General features: G+C 37.1%; 1 protein-coding gene across 1 annotated transcript in view; it reads right to left on the bottom strand.

The window, feature by feature from the left end:
• Nucleotides 1–12,229: 12,229 nt before the first annotated feature.
• LOC132139589 (ephrin-B1-like) overlaps nt 12,230–17,971 on the bottom strand; it is a 32,062-nt gene continuing 26,320 nt past the window's right edge. The window contains exons 3-5 of the mRNA XM_059548062.1: nt 16,548–16,640; nt 16,022–16,171; nt 12,230–14,424 (exon numbers count right to left, since the gene is read on the bottom strand). Of these exons, the coding sequence (XP_059404045.1) occupies nt 14,039–14,424; nt 16,022–16,171; nt 16,548–16,640 (629 nt within the window). The 3' untranslated portion in view covers nt 12,230–14,038. The remainder of the gene's footprint in view (nt 14,425–16,021; nt 16,172–16,547; nt 16,641–17,971) is intronic.

The following is a 17,971-nucleotide window of genomic DNA, read 5'->3' as shown; positions in this document are numbered from 1 at the left end:
TTTCCCTACTGTTCAGTATTCATCATCATAGCTTTGCTTCATTTTCTAAGTTACTGGATTGGTGTGTCAAATTGACATGATTTTTACTGAAAGTGTATATATATATATATATATATATATATATATATATATATATATATATATAATTTTCTTGTGAAGAAATGAAACTATACTGTCACTGAACACTGTCATTAAACTGTCATTATTTGTGTGAGTGTTTTGCTACTTTATACTGTGTAGTTCTTTTGACAGTTTCATATTTTACACAGAAATATCTGGATTATTGAATCAAAGTAATCAATATATCTACAACAGACATACACCTAGATAATATCAAAGCTCAGGAACAGATTTTTTTAAATACATTTCTTTGCAGAAAGATAAAATATTCAGGCCAAAATACACTCTGCGGCACCCATGGTGTTCATTAAAGATGTCACTGTGATAAAATGCTCATGCCTGTTTGTCAACAAAATATGTATGCCTCTCTGCTCTCAGCAGCATTTATCTTTCCAGTTTATATTCTGCAATATTCCTCCTCACTGACTCATTTTTTAAGTTTATAAATCATCATTTCCAGATCATTTTTGTTGGCAAAATAATAGTAGTTTAGGGTCAGTGATTTTAGGACACGTATAAACCTCGACAGTCTCAGCTTCATGGAAAATAAACCTTGCTCTTTAGACAGCAGCTGCCCATAGGAAAGGACAGATGGAGGGGAAACAGAAGGTGTTTGTGATTGATGCAAAAGGATGAGACACAAGTGACATTTCAGTCTCACAGCCATTCATGTTCTAGCCTGTGTGTGTGTCAAGCAAGAGTAAATTACAAAATATAGGACAAAACATACATACTGTACAGTAGGGTTCAAAAGTCCAGATAGAAATGATGGGATTTAAAACCTAAACTCTAGGTTTTAGGATTATGCATCCTTCTAAAAATGTTATGACGTAAGCTAAGAAACATTCAAGCTTCTGCATTATTTCTAGGTCACTAATCAAATAAAATATTTGTGACTTGAACCATGTGGCTAGAGATAATTGCAGCATAATATGCGATTTGAATCATTGTCAAAACATGCTGGGGAACATGAACTTCTGAACTTCTAAGTTCACACAATAAAGCAAAGGGTAAACAAATCAATTCTGAATTCATTAAATATTGCATATGCCTAATTCTCAAAAAATCAAAATAACAGCTGAAGTGGTTAACATTTTATCATTCTTTTTTTTTTACTCTCAGAATTACTGACAGTATAATGTGTAATTAAATGAGACAAAATGCAAAATAAAAGCTTTTTTGTTCTTCTTTTTTTTTTTTTACCTCAGGCTGATGATACACAGGGCAACTTTTTGAGAAATGTTGCCATCAATGGGCAACCAGATGGGACATAGGGCTACGACCGGTCTAAAGTATCCACAGACATTTGTTATCCATTCTCAGTGTGAAAGTGCCCAAGCAACATTGCTTACTTTGCCTGGCAAAATTGCTCAAAAAGTTAGCCCAAATATCATCAGCCTCGTGTAGATGAAGAGTCTCTTTTCACCTCTCTAATGCACTTTTTGTCTTTTTCTGTGTTTTTTTTAGGGCCAATTTGTCCTTTGTCGAGGCTATTTGGTTCTCATCAACAGCTTTAATAGTATCAGAACTGACAACTCCAGATTTAACATCGTATTCATGAGCAGTATATATATTTGTATGTGTGAGGAGTGAGAAAGAGACGTCTGTCATTGATATTATGTGACTGAGAGTGCTTAACAAAATATAAAACAGGCTTTATCAGACCTCTCTGTGACCGCTTGGCATATAAGCAGCTAGTTCGCTGAAAGGCACAGCATCTGTTCCAGTTCATGTCATGTGTCCTGGAAAAAAGTGGCAAAAGCAAAAAGTGTAAAATCATCTACTATTTCTTGTTTATAGCAGTTTATATCTTCTTTCCAAATAACTATAAATTAAGGAGGTCTAAAATATGCTAGCTTTCCCATTCATCTCAGTGCTCAGATGGACATGCAGTTTTGGACACAGTTGTTGGGCTAATCACGCCGTAAATGTCATGTGATCACCGTAACTGCAGGATAATGATGTCCCAGATCCTTCACCAGGGCTTAATTAAACTTAATTCTTGTCTTAGGTTTGAAAAGGTTTTCTTGATGAAATTACCATGGTTACCAAACAGAGAGGATTCTGGGTGAGGATGTTTTTGTAATACAGCCCCAGTTAACTTGAGCTGTGGGAAAATGCAAGACCATTTCACGCTCTTAAGAGCGAAACTACTTTACTATAATTAAGTATTAGCAATATAAGCAAAAAAAAAAAAAACATGACTATATCTCTCTCTTTCTCCTTTTGTTCCCTGCAATCTCTCACTTGGGTTTACAGCCTTAAGGGTTATGGCTGTTCCTAGATGCTTCTTCATAATTAGATCTTCTGTGTTCCGTACAGTCAGACTATTTTATGGCTTTAAAAGCTTTATTTGTGATGCTCAGATTATACGATGACATATAACAGACTCTCTTGCAGTCTTATGTGATTTTATCCCTGGAGATCATCAGGTCGCTGTACTGTTAGTCACTAGTAGGCGTCTCTGCTGCTTGACATCCTCAATGCATGAATCAAACTAACTCATAATGCTGACAATTTATGACAGGCATCATTTTTAATAACCTTCATGTGATTTTTTTCTCTCTCCTCGAATACTATTTCTTACTTTCTATAAATGGCAAAAAGCTCTCAGATCGGAGACAAATAATAGATCACGGCAAATATCCTCTTGTAGATCAATTCTCTAATAAAAGTGTAATGTTTAAATTAATATTTTGTCATCAGATTGAGTACTATTTTAGTTTCATTTATATAGTAAGGTGATTTTGGTTTATGTTTTGAATTGAATTTTATTTTTAGATTTATCTTCTTTATTGTGTTTTCATTTTACGGTTTTAATTTTGTTGTTTTGTCATTTTATTAGTTTTTAGCTTATTTTATATTTGTTATTTATCTAGTTTACCATGATAAACAAACATGAGAAATGTTACCTTGGCATATAGTGATATTTTATAGTTAACTTAAACATATAGTGATATACATATAGTTACACTTAAACATATAGTGATAAGTTTAAGTTTTTCATATATTTTATTTTATTTCGGTTAATGTTTATTTTATGTCAAGTAATAAAAACAGTTTTTTTCTGGTTTTAGTTTAAGGTTTGAAGGATTATCTTCGTGTGTGTTGCGTGTTGATTGTGTGTTGGATTGAAATGCCATGTGTTTCCCGTATAGCGTAACCATAGGGTTGAGCAGTGTAAGTAGGACATGGTAAAGATTAAATGTTTACGCTCAGATCAAAGTGGGCTGTGGTGGAACATGTACCGAGTCTAAATTACATGAAACAAAAGGATAAAAGGATCAGTCCAGGATTTCTAAATAGACGCTTGGAACATGTGAGTAGCATTACGAGACAGAGCGCATCATCATCTTTCTCATGAGCAGGGTTTTTTTTATTTTATTTTACATTGCAGTGCATCAAAGCTCACGTAGATAATTCTAATGAGCAGAACTGCTTCACTGTAGCAGGTGACTGTAGTCTGAATTCTTTTATTGTCTCATGTCAGATATCTCAAGATAATTGTTATGAATAATGTTTTCAAAAAAACGTGATAATTAAATGACCTTTTAACCCTCTCAAGGCCAGTTAAAAACTAAAAACCTTATTACTCCAGATACATATTTTATGTATCTGGAGTACTAAAAACTTTACTAAAGGTTACTAAAGTTACTAAGTTACTAAAACTTAATTTGAGCCTGAGAGGGTTAAAGCAACAAGTAAACTGACACTGTATTTGTTAATTTTACACTGTAATATCAGAGTTTTTTTATCAGTCCTTCCTGAGATTTGTTTTCATTTTTTCTTATGTTTAATTATTGTAATATGTCTTAAAACAGTATGCTGCATTAATAATATTTAAACATTTAAAAGGTCAAAAATAGCACCAATAGCTTTCAGTAAAATAGGTGAAGTATCATTTATATCGCTTCCATTCTGACAATGACAGACTTTTTACTTTGTTTATGATATAAGAAACTAAATAACTTGATATGTTGTTTTCTATACAAATTCACAATGTAGTGTAATTAGTATTGCTTGAAATTAATGAAAAATTAAATTAATATATTAATTTAATTATTTAATTAATTTATGTCACCTATTTTCTAAATGAATGTTATTGATCTTATTGTGAACGAGTCACACAGACAGTATGTTTATTTATTTATTTATTTTTTAGAATGGCTACTTGATTTTTGATTTTACAATGAAACATCAGACTTCTCTCTGATTAAGAAATATTATGAATTGTTTCATTTAGATGTTCGTCACAATACTAGAGAAAGGAACATTTAATACTTTCATTTTTAATATTTTTAATTTTAGTTTGTGGGATTTTATCATAAATTAATTTCTGAAAAGTTCAATGTCTTTTTTGTATGATGGTTTCAGGCATATGACCCAAAAGGTTAAAAAAGTAGAGTGGAGTGGGAAAAAATATTGCCAGCACATTAGTAAACTCATCTCAATTGTTCCAACAGTTTAGTTGTAAAGCATGTGTAACAGCTGCTTAATAGTAGGAACATAACATGTACCTCCTCACCCGGTGATACCTAAAAGTTACAGGTCAAAAAGCCAGTTGAGTTAATGTCCTAGCACCTTGACCTCTTATTACTGTTTTAAAGTTTATTAACAGCCACTCCACTGCTATACAACCTCTTACGATCTCCCATAACATTCATGAGTGTTCTGGATTGAGCTCAAACATCATCTGCAGGACAGATGATTTGTACCTGAGTCAGATGCTAAAGAAACACATAAGCCAAGTTAACATTAGCAACTCTCTGGCAAATCTGCTTCATCCTGAAACACAAATTTAATATGCTTGGCACATGCTAATGCTATTTGTCTCCACAGATAGGACTAGCACACATGTACCATTCATAATCTTAATTGTGATTAATATTCAAATATCCTGGAATGCTAAATGAGCTCCTTGGTGCAGAGCTTTCTCTTTAAATAAATTTCACTAGTTTGCCAATTAATATAATGCATAGGACGAGAATAGCAGAGGAAATGGATGAGGTTTGCAGTCTGCAAGGAACTAAATTAGAAACTAGTTTGACAAAGAAGCAAAAGTAGAATTTTGTCTCGAGAGAACAAGCTCTATTGTAATGCTCTCTTGGCAGGGCTTCTGGCATGTACGATCAAGCCTGTGCAACTGATCCAGAATGCAGCAGCGAGAGTTGTCTTCAACGAGCCGAAAAGAAAGAAAGACTACGTCACACCTCTCTTCATCAATTTGCACTGGCTGCCATTAGCCACTCGCATCACATTCAAGGTACTGATGTGTGCCTAGACAACCACTGGCGCTGCACCAATATACCTCAACTCACTAGTTCAGACTTGTGCACCCTCCAGAAGCTTGCATTGTGAAAGTGAAAGATGCCTTGTGGTGCCATCCCAAAGAGGCACAAAATCACTCTCACGGACATTTCCTGGACTGTGTCCAGCTAGTGGAACAACCTCCCAATCTCAATCTTTATCGCCAGCACCTAACCAATTAATACTAGCACTTACCTATTCTATTCTATTCTGTTCTATTCACTCTTATTTATTTCAAATAAAAATACACCTAGCTTTGTGTACTGCGCTATACCATCTGAGACTTCTCACATGACTTATACTGTTGCTGTCTTGTTGGTCTGATTGTTCTCTTATTCTCATTTGTAAGTCGCTTTGGATAAAAGCGTCTGTTAAATGATTAAATGTAAATGTAGTAGTCTGACATATTGTATTATATGCCATTTTATGCATTTATTGAATTTCGTTTAATGCATATTTTAATGTAGTAAACAGATGTGTGATTGTTGTCTTAAAGGGCGAAACTTATTTACAGTGCTTGTTTTGGCAGGGTTACCAGCAAATTTACTGTAATTTCATATATCATCATTAGTTGTGCATATTCTTGGCAGATGCTTTCTAGACAAAGCAACTTTCAAGAAAGGCCAAATATTGTATTGTGATGATTTCATTAGCCGTTAGGAACAGATGAAGCGGAAAGACTGAACCATAATGTGCTGGTGAAAACCAATATGATTACTGTGCTCTCGGTGCATTAAATGTCAGTTTTTTTCTTTGAACAGTCTGTCATGGACAAAATCCCTCATGTTTCCTATCCCTCAGTGACTTTGACTGCATTCATATACATGCGAAAAGGCCTTTGCTATTTGACATGTACAACAACAAAGGAATGAAATACTTAACTGTCTATTTCTTGCTTTATATATCAAGTAAATAATCAAATATTTGTAATTTTGGCTGATGAATTGTGTTCTGACATCAGTTTGTTGCAGTTTCACTTTTCTTTTATCTCTTGACAGCTGCATGGAAAGAGAGAAAGAGAAGAGAGTTTGTTTTAGTCAGAGAAGATCTGTGTGACAGTCTTAAGCTATTCCAGGAAGACAAGAAATGGGAGCATCTCGCACACAAACACATAGAAATCAGGGAATGACAAGAGATGCATATTTTAAGAGTATAATATTAGGTTTTTATAAACAAGATCAGATGTTGTGCAAATGAAGTCTTCTGAAACAGTGGTTCCATTCTGCTGGGTTCAGTTTGACGTGCCTAAGCTGGCAGTCTGAGTGTATCCACAGAGATCTCTGTATGTGTGTGTGTGTGTGTGTGTGTGTGTGTGTGTGTGTGTGTGTGTGTGTGTGTGTGTGTGTGTGTGTGTGTGTGTGTGTGTGTGTGTGTGTGTGTGTGTGTGTGTGTGTGTGTGTGTGTGTGTGTGTGTGTGTGTGTGTGTGTGACACGTGGATGTAACGTTGAGTTGGTTTATACAGTCATATAAATAATCTTACCTAACTTCATACACACACCTCATCAAAACTCTAAACACTCGTGGTCTCCAAAGATGATACAAAGATGAGCTTATAAGTCCGGCTGTCAGCAGTGCCGCCTGGGTCTCATATACAATGTATAACAGCATTAACATAAATTAAACAGATTTGTTAAAAGGTTTCCACAGAAAACAGGATGTAGTGGCAGTTCATGAACTTATCTGTTTAAGGGTACTATTTCAGAAATGAAGCCTAAATGACTACAGTTCATTGGTCTTTGCAAATTTAAAGAAGTCCCTTTCACATAGAGCACCTCTCTGTTTGAGACTCATTTGGAGCAGGGTTTGGTCATGTTTTACATCCTGAATAAATCAGTTGCACAAATCTTGTTGATTCAGGCATCTCAGAGTTGCCTTAAACCTAAAAAAAAAAAAAATCAATCTTTATTCGTAAAATTCAAATGTATATATTCTTAATGTAATGTGAAATCATGCTGCAGTGCATTTGGAAAGTAATCCCTGAATTAGAGTTTCTAGTTTGTTCACTACCATTATGAAATGCAGTGAGCAGAACGTCAGAGTCCAGCCAGGACTTTAGCCAGTCAGGCAAATTTACTAGACATTCTGTTTCGGTCTATTATTTTTGGATTATAAACAATTATATGTATGTTTATCTATCCATTTGTGGTTTTAAAGTGTAAATTGATCTAATTATTAGGCACACCTAATTTTAACCTCAACAATTCCTTTTTGGAAGACACTCAAAATATGAATGCAGTGCAATCAGCTGCTGTTTGAATAAACACACACATAAACTCACTCATTAGAGAGATGCTCTGGATGGTTCATGACCTCTTGTCTGTTTTATATGCTGTGTGTGGGGCAAGTAGGAAGTATTTGCTGTGGACGTGTCTGTGTGTGTGTGTGTGTGTGTGTGTGTGTGTGTGTGTGTGTGTGTGTGTGTGTGTGTGTGTGTGTGTGTGTGTGTGTGTGTGAGCGAGAGAGAGACAGAGACTCGGTGAGCATGTGGTGTGGTATTTAGGTCACATTTCCAGCAGGCTGGTTTTCCAGCGTCAGACAGAATTTAAGAGCGAGGTTCAGCGAATTCTGGACAAGCGTTTCAGTCTCAGAGTGAGGAAGTAAAGCAGGTTCCTCAGCTTCACTATCATGTCCATGCGGCTTCATCATAAATACATTAAGATTTAATGCCGCTTCCAGATGAACCTCTGTGTCTACGGCCTCACTTTTCATACAGTCATCCTCCTTTAAAACTCAAACACACACACAAAATATGACTGCCTTGGGCAAGTTTTTGTCTGTTTCTGTCATGCACAAGCAAATCTCTGTTTCTTAGTCACACACACAACCTTTAGACAATTAATATGATTTACAGTTCAGCAACTAATATTGGCACAATACCAATAACACTGAGAGAGACGTGTTTGTGAACTTGTGTGGATTTAAGAATGAGAAACGTATCTTTTTGTGTGTGTTTTTATGCTAAAGGGATTTTTATGCTATAAAGCAGCTAATGCTAGTTAATGCATTGCATTACACGTGTGTGTGTGTGTGTGTGTGTGTGTGTGTGTGTGTGTGTGTTTCAAGTGTAGTTCACAAAAATTACAGCTGTAATCCAAAGTTTTCAGGCATTCAGGTACAAAAAAAGAGAGAAATAAAGAGAGAGAGCAGCTACTCTACTGACATAGACAAATGAGAGGACATGAATGAAACCACCCTGCAACTTTTCCCCTACAGATCACTGAGAATTAGAGTGAGTTAGGGGGCAGAAAGAGCAGAGAGACAGTGATAGAAAGAGAGTTCTCCTGCTGCTATCCCTGTAAAAGTGTCCTGCGCAAAGAAGGGAGAGAGGAGAGAGTGGAGTGGGGAAACGGTGATTTAGAGGAGGAAAGACTTGTTTCTCCAGAGCTCGTTAAAAAATAATTAACAATTAAACCAAGTAAAATAGAGGAAAAGAATGAAATAACTGTATAATCCCTCGACCTCCATCTCTGTCTGTCTTTCACTCTCTAGGCATCAATCTCTCCTTCTCTGCTTTGCAATGTAGCAGACATTATTGTTTAATATTCATGTTACTTCCTGACTGCAGCAATCATGACTCTTACAGTGCCACATATGAAGCGTTCACACGCATCCTGAGTGTGCACAAATACACCCAGAGATAAAACACAACTCTGTGTGTGTGTGTGTGTGTGTGTTTACCTATGAGGGTTTAAGCTGTAGATTGGGGACAAAATTGTCCTGAGACGTTAGGTTAGATAAAATACTGATCCCAATCTTTAAATAAATAATGTTAAATAAATACTGATCCCAATCTTTTGAACAGTCAGTGTTATTGTAACCATTTTATATAGCTGTATAGAGAATCTATATAATATCTATAATGAAGACTGCTTATTAACATTTGAAACATTTCAAATGTCCAGTCAACTGAAGTAACCTTTTTCCAGAAAGCTGTTGAACATTTTGAAATCTGAAATTACGAGGATACAGGACCTTTGTGTGTCTGGAAACAGGAGGATAATAATCATGTGTGATCTGATGCAGGGAGCAGTTCAGTGTTCAAGTCTGATTGCATTACTGACCAGATGAGAGATCTCAGGCTTGATTGCTCTCTTCCATTTAGTGCTGCATCATCAAACAGATGATCAAATTAAATCAATCTTTCACAGAATTATGTATATCGTCTCAAGTCTTTGCACTGATGTCTAACTTCACCCACTGAACTCCCGCCTCTGGTTCTCTCTGTTGAATCTCTCTCTCCCTCTGTCTGGGGGCTGTAATAGTAGCAGATAGAAGCTTGCAGGGCCCACCACATTAACCCAGAATGCACTGGGGATGAGTGGGCAGTAAATCTAATATCACTCTTGTGCAGATTGATCACCTGTCACATGACTTGCCTAATACTCTCCAAGTCTCCTTGTTTTTGCACAATCAAAACTTTAATGTTATATATATGAATATAGTAAATTATATGTCATTCCTAAATACAATTATATTTCTGTTGCTGAACTAGTTTCATTACATCTGTAAGAACTACTTGACCCCACCCTTATAGTCAGAATAACTGTATGATGCATCTTGTATTGTAGTTCAAAAGGCTCATTGGAAATATGTCTCATTTTTGCAAAACTTGTTTATAGATATTACACTGCCGCTTCCAGCTGCCATTAATGCTTAAAGGGCAATATTAAAAAAAGATTTTATGCGGATGGTTCTTTTCTGTAGCTCACCTGATACAGCATTGCACGAGGAACATTAAGAGTTTAAGGACTTGTCGAAGCAAGGTAAAATGGCACGTTGATTCAGAAAATGTGTTTTTGCTTTTGTTAAGACTATCAGTTACCAACAAATCTAACAAATATAAAATTGCATGGTTCAAATGTTTTTTTTTTTTATATATAGCATAATGCTAACCTAGATCAAAATAGCAGACGACAGAAGACAGACATTTTCCACAAATGCCGATAGACATGAGACAGAATGCTTTCTGCACTGAATGCTTTCTGACCACTGAAACTTTAATGCGCTAAAGTCAAACAAGACTGTTTGTGTGCGAGTCTTGAGTGGCCGGGGACAGATACCCAGAGGCATTATGAAATATTTGTGACACAGAGGGCGTCACTCGCTGAGACAGCTTGTTGTGTTTGAAACAGCAGCACAGCTGACATATAACATGAGTACATCGGATAGAAAGCGACTGCTGCAAACGCACACATTTAAAATGCATTCATTCTCTCATTGTGACTTTCAAACAGACGAGCAGTCAAAAACACGAGACGAGCAGCTTCCATAGGAAAAAACTTTATTTATCCTTTTAAAATGCTTTCTGAGGGCTGAGACTTGGCTTTAGTGTCATATATCGGGGAACTCTGAGGACACTGTGAATTCTACCAAAACAAAAAACCGCTGTCGCCACAGGGGCATCAGCACTGCCAACACATACATCAAAACTTAAATCAATAATACTGAAATCTGCAACAAAATCGTAGTAAAAGAAAATTATAACAATAATAATGTAGTTCACTGAATAATAGTAATATTTTGTAAAAATCAGCAACAGCAGGAGGAAACGTTGTTCAGCACAAGCTTTTTTTGTGGGAGTCGCGGTTGGCCCAAGGCCTCAGCACTGCACTGACCCGCTCTATGAACAAGTATATTTTGTGAAAGAGTGGATGAAGTGTGTCTGATGGGATGGATCTAGGCCATGGAGAAGGTTTTCTCATTAGATTTGTCTCTTTCATAATATTGTGATAATCCTTACAGGGTCAAAAGTCACCACCAATCTGTCTCTTTGCCTGAGGGGGAGTGTGTGTATAAGTGTGTGTATGTGTGTGTGTTCGCATGAATGCTAGGTTTTAAGTAAGCTCTCCTTAAATAAGTCAACCTCACTGGGAGAAATGTTATTAACAGATGTCAGTGAGATCCACACAACATCACAGGTGTCTGACTGCAGCATTAGAGAGGAATCAAAGCCTCAAGCCCAATCTGATAAACAAAGATGGCTGACTGTTTTTTTTCTGAGGTTTTCTTCACCTTATTGTTAGGGTACAGACAAACATCAAAAGGAGGGTATGCCTTACAGCTGTTAAGAGTACAGTGAACCAAATGTGTAAGCTAAGCTGCAAAAAGCCTTCAGTCACTGAATAAGATCCCACTACAGCAGCACTCATACATTAAACTATGCTTTTCCAGTAAAATATCAAAATATTTAGGACTGAATTCAGTTGTTTCGGTAAGCATAAACCTCACCAAAATCTGTTGGATTTATCTGAAACAAAGATATAAAACAATGTAGCTTTTAAAATAAACTTTTTATTTTTTGTCAGGATATTTGTACTGGAAAACAAGACAAAATGACTGTGTAAGAAAATGATTTCTTTGCAGTGTGATACCGCGACTGATCCACTTTAATAAGCTGACAAATCCATGAATTTCAAAAAGTGCTCTTCTAATGTCAATCCTAAAGAACTGAACTGCCATAAACAGCTCAATCAAATGTACATAAATATTCAGTTTAGTTACACAAGCTGTTGCTGGTTTAGTTTTGGTGAAGTAGTTTGCTGGTGCTTGCCCTGTATCATATGGTGTTTATATATATATGCATGTATATTGTGTGCTATAAGAATGACTGGTGGGTCAGTTAGTAATTGTGTGTGTGTATTTAGGCATTTCTTGAGTAATAACTCTCTCTCTCCTCTTTTCCTCCTCCATGAACCATGTCATGGAATATCTGACCTGGTTCCATCACAGCATATGTAAAAATGAAAGAAAAAAACAAAACAAAAAAATAAATAAAACAAGACAAAACAGGGAGGACAGCGTGTGTATCAGAGTGTGTGTGTGTGTGAAGGGACTTGTAAGTCTTTTTGCTGCTTCAGGCTGACCTTTTAAAACCCGTTGTACAGGGACCTCTAAGTCTCCTTAATCAAAAGCCAACTAAAAAGAGAGAACCATGAGAAAGGAAACATTTTACTTACAAAATGTCTTTTTCCAAAAAAAAAAAAATTGTATTTGCAAAAGCTTTTGAATTTTCAAAAATCCTTATCATATTTTCATTAGCAGGGTCTTTCATAAAATGGATCTTTTATATTCAACTTTTTTTCTCAACATACATTATTTACATAATCTCGGGCCTTAGAAACTAAGTTAAAAAGAAACAACAACAACAAAAAACTAAACAACAGCAGTAAACTGTTATCGAAATATTATTTAAAAATCTATTTTATGAGAAAGCTACAGAGAAATATTGGGCTTCCTCTGATTGGCTGCGCTGGAGGCCAGATGCAATGCTGCTAATTTTAAATTAGCATAGGCGTAAACACACCTGCCGCCACTGTTTGCTGTTTATCATTTCCTGTGCAGGCCATATAAAAATAGATCTAGCACTAGATTTTCCAGGATGATATGGTGAGCTTGTTTTGATTCTCTTGATTCATGGAGGATTTTTTATTTTTTTTGCTCGTGTTTGTTTGGAAACAGGGATAATTGATGTGCATATCTGAGAGGAGGGAGAGGTGAAGGCATAACTTCATGTGTTCTGTATGTTGATGGATTTTTGGCTTCTGCATGGGACACATACACAAAAGGTCATACTGTCAGAGTCCATGTCTACATCCAAACAGGAAAAAAAAAAACATGTTAGTGGACAAAATTATGCAAAGATACACGTTAGCATGTTTGTGACTGAAAAGAGGTCATAGGCTCATGGTGTAGAGGCAAATCCCTAAAGATGTTTTTGACCTATAAACCTTTGGGAGATAGAATAAGAAAAAAAAAATGACGAGATACAATCAGCACTTCACGCCTCACTGAGAACAGATAACAAATAACTACGTGTGTTCTGCTGAGAGGAGAGAGAATTTCTACTGAAATAATTCTCAAAGGAACGAAAAGCAGACTGGGAGTTCTGGAAGGTCTGACACTGGCGTTTACATATTAAATTCCCTATTACACTCACTGGCTTTTCCACCGAGAAACTGTCTGTTACTGACCTGTCAACAGCAAAGTGTGTGTGTGTGTGTGAGTGTTTTTGTCCAATTGCCTCTACAGCATGTAAAATGAATGAGTGTCTGGAGAGATGCAAGGAAATGAGAAGACATATTGAGTGTGTGAGGAAAAGAGCGGCATTCGTAACGGTGTTTAAGACATTTTCTTTGAGTGAGACACTGCGAAAGCTGCAAGAATCAAGTTGATGCTGATAAAAACGAAACACTGTGATGGATGAAAAACAGAGAAAAAGAACTAAGCGAAGAGTCGTAATGGTACAAAAAAACAGAAATGAGAGCTTCCTGCTGTGTGATGTCACTCTAGCGTCCCTCTGTGATTGGTTGTTGGCTGTTCTTCAGCAGTGAAGTCCGTGCCTGAGTGCCACGCAGTTTGGAGAGGTTTTCTGCCATTTCACACACACATCGAGAGCAACAGACACACACACACACATACACACAGTGTAGTGTTCGGAAAAGGGACAGAGGGAAGGAAATCTGAGAGGAATATCATCCACATAGTCTTTTTCATTCCTCTTTTCCACTTCTCCCTCTCCATCCTCTTGCAGACGGGGTTAGGTAATGAAAAAACGATTCAGGATACCTTACAAAAATGAGTTCTTATTGCGGTTGCCTCGCTCTTGTTCTCTCAGACTTTGTAGTAGATATTGGCGGGGCTCTGTTGCGGCATTTCCTGCACTATGTAGACCGGGTGCCCATAGTCTCCGCTCACTTTTTCATAGTGTGGACAGTAGTTATTGTCTGTTGTCCGCAGGGGGATGATGATGTCACTCGGTTCCGAGCCGGCCTGGGCGGCTCCTTTGGGTGTGGCCAGAGTGCTGAGTGACAGGCCGGTTCCGCCCCTGGGCTGCGAGTGTTTGCGGGTTCTCTTGCGAAGCTTGAGGAGCAAGACGATGAGGATGATGATGATGAGGAGGAAGATGACACAGCCGGCTCCGATGGCAGCAAAGAGAGCCGGTTTAGAGCCGAAAATACCTTCCACCGAACCGGGACTGTTATTCTGGTTTATTGTGTCTGAAAGGAAAAAAAGGACAACATTAAGAGCGACGCACACTCGTTTTTCTTTTCCACTGTGAACTATCAGTAAGAATGAGGTTAGCAACACATGCTCTCATTATCAGTGTTTAGAGTCACTCGCTGTTGTCTGAGGCAAAGATAACTGACAATGGCTGTAGAAACAAGCCTCTGAGTTTGTTAGCGTTGGCACTGAGCTACTTTTAAGTAAATAAAACCGCTGCTGCATTTATTGTTGCACTGCCAGCTGAAATAACTACCAATGACTCCTGCAGCTAAATAGGCATTATGAATACACATTTTTGCTTGACAATAAAATCCATGTTGTCAAGTACATTTAACGGCAGTAGGAAGCTAAACAACGCACACCCAGATTGGAATAATCCTTTCAAACAGTAGTCCAGCAATGAACAATACTTCCAGCAGTGTAAGCAACGCAAAGTTGTTGTGGTGTATTTCAATGGTATACACTAAAATAAAGCAGCATTTGTAGTTTAATGTGTTGGTCAACTAGTCATCCAATAGTTGATTATTATTGAGGTTGACTATTTACACTACCATTTAAAAGTTTAGGGGACGGTAAGATTTGTTTTTTAATGGTTTTGAAAGAGGTTTATTATGCTCATCAATTACTTATTCTCATCAAAACCATTTAAAAATGTAATTTGTTCCTGTGATGGCAAAACTGAATTTTCAGCAGCCATTTATCCAGTCTTTAGTGTCACATGATCCTTCAGAAATCATGCTAATATACTAATTTGGTTCCCAAGAAACAATTCTTGCAATCATCCATGTTGAAAACAGTTGTGAAAACAATTAAAAAAAAAAAAAGATTTGCTGACTCCAAACTCTGGAACGGTAGTGTAGTTCATATTTCGAAATGTTACTTTTGATACATGTATTTCAACAAATTGCAACAAATACTCTTCCATATTGTGGTTTACATCCAAGTAAAAAAATAAATAAATAAATATTGGACGGGGACTTCCACCAATTATTGATTGAATGGTGGCAGATCTGGACGTCAGCTTGAGGTCGATTGTAAGAAAGTGGCAAGGTTTAAGCAGACAAAATATTTGAATAATGTCCAAATGGAATCAGGTGATGCCGAACCTAGATTAATTATACCAATTAGTCGACTAGTCGCTCATATAACCCACTGACTAGCCGGTTTTGAGAAGATGTGATAGCACTTATGTCAGAGTCTAATGTCTCCTCTCCGAGCAGAAGAATCTGTGCCGTGTGATCACTGCGGAGATGCAGCACAAGTCGCTCTATTCTTTCTTAATGATTCTGTCTCTCTGTTTCTCTCCTAATGAAGTTTAGACCTCCCGTAGGTTAATGGCTGCTAGGACGTGATAAAGACATGCTACATTAACTCCTGTCTCTCTCTTGAACACACACAGCTGCCTGAGGGAGGCAGTAGCTCTGCATTGCTGCATTTCACATGCTGGCTTTCTTAGTAAAATTTACTGTAGTAGATCCTCGCTGCTGAAATCAGATCAGTTTGTCCTGTAAATATGCAATGTCATTTACAGGAAAACGCCATCATCATCCCAAACAAGCTGGTTTAAACAGATGATTTGTGTTTCCTCACCTTTGCCAGGCATTATGGATCCGTTCCCATCTGTGTCTCTGTTTCGGTCTCGGTCAATCTCACGGGAAGGGCTGGTTGTGGGGTCCTTGATTTCATTGTCCTGGTCCCGGTCTGGGAGGTCCGTTAAATCTGGATCTGGTGCATTTGGATCTGAAACATACAATCGCATGCATAACAAATTAGGAACAAAAAACATTCAAGGAAATGAATTTCAGTTCAGCATATGTTTGAACGTATTCGTTTAGATTTTGGTGTCAGCATCCTTTTATGTCTAACTTCCTGTCTCTGCTTATGAGTCGGAGTACAAAATCAATGTACATTCTGTGTAAATGTAAATGAATTGTGTGAACGATATGAAGTAATGCGAACTTGGATAATGTTTAACTGCAATCTAAGTGGCAGTTAATGAGTCAGATGACTTAATCATCCACCAAATGGGGCTTAAATGACTTTACCTTTGGACATGCTGAAGATAAAGAAGGAGTGTGTGTGTGTGTGTGTGTGTGTGTGTGTGTGTTTAACTCACCTTGGCCCACTTTCATGATGATCTTCATGGATCTCATGCTACAAACCCCACCTTCTCTGTTTTCCAACCCTTCCTGTGTTCCATTAGAAGTTGCTAGAGAGAGAGAGAGAGAGAGAGAGAGAGAAAAGAGAGGGGTTTTGTGATTGTCATGGCGAATTAGGTTTAGATATATAGGACTTTTAATTGGAGTTCTTGCTGTAAACCAAAGCAGGAAAAGGAAACCCTAATTTACCTCTATAAATCACACACGCAAAACACATTCTAACACACGTATACACAAAGTCTTTGGCTAAGGAAATGCTCTTAAATGAGACATTGCAACCTAATATTACCTTAGAAACATCCAAAAACAAACTAACGTTTGTGTGCGTCTTAGAATATGGACAAGATGAAAAAAAGCTCCAGTGTATTCTCCTGTTACTAGTCCCTAAGATAAGAATCTGATCCCATGGGAATGCACAAACACAAACACACACACACACACACACACCACCATGTTATTAGAAAAGCCATGCGTATGTTTCTTGAGTAGGCCCAGGAGCCTTAATGTTTCCTGCAGAACAATACCTGTTTGAGTGATCAGAGACACAGACAGACCTAAAAATATGCCACAATATACTAAGGGCCATGTTGCATTTCTGCTAAGACATAAGTGTGAGAAATGAGTTTGCTCTGAACACATATTATACACATATTAGTATACATATATAAAACACACAAACACACACTCCCATTATGTAGTTAAATAAACCAATATTGTCACAGCGGGTGATCCACCTTCATTCAATTTAACCCCCAATTACACTCACACAAGTTCACACACACACATACACATTATTAGTTTCCATTAGTTCGTGCTCATTAAGAGGTGTGAGTGAGAAGTGCTGACAGTGCATGTGTGTATGTGTAAGCACTAATGAGGAACTAAAGAACAGGTAAGATGAGAAAATATACTTATTCACAAAAACACATGTTCCTGGCCATCACACGATGAGTCCCTACTAGATTTTTATTTGGCATTTTTTCTAGAACTGTCAAACACAAGATCATTTTCATTTTGTGTTTTCCTGTTGTCTTGTTAATCAACGACAAAAGGAGCTTCCCATTTTGTACACTAATGCATTTTCGTACATGCATGAGGTGTAGCGCTGTCAAAAATGCAAAATTTTTAAAATTCTGACAAATAAATATAGTTTGTATCAGTCAGAAATTCCATTTTGTGTCAGTCAAAACTTACAAAAACATACATCTGAGCGAGCTTTGATACTGGTTCTGCAAACGAATGACTAATAAACTGGTTTGGTTTTAATGACTAAGTGATAACAGATCTTAAACTTGCTTGTAAGCAGACTGAATCTGAATCAATTTATCTGAGTGAATCATTCGGAGTCATTACAGATATTGCAGCTGACTCCCACACTAAA

Source organism: Carassius carassius, chromosome 4 (genome assembly GCF_963082965.1).
Source record: "Carassius carassius chromosome 4, fCarCar2.1, whole genome shotgun sequence".
NCBI lineage: Eukaryota > Metazoa > Chordata > Actinopteri > Cypriniformes > Cyprinidae > Carassius > Carassius carassius.
This window is presented reverse-complemented; position numbering and strand designations above follow the sequence as displayed.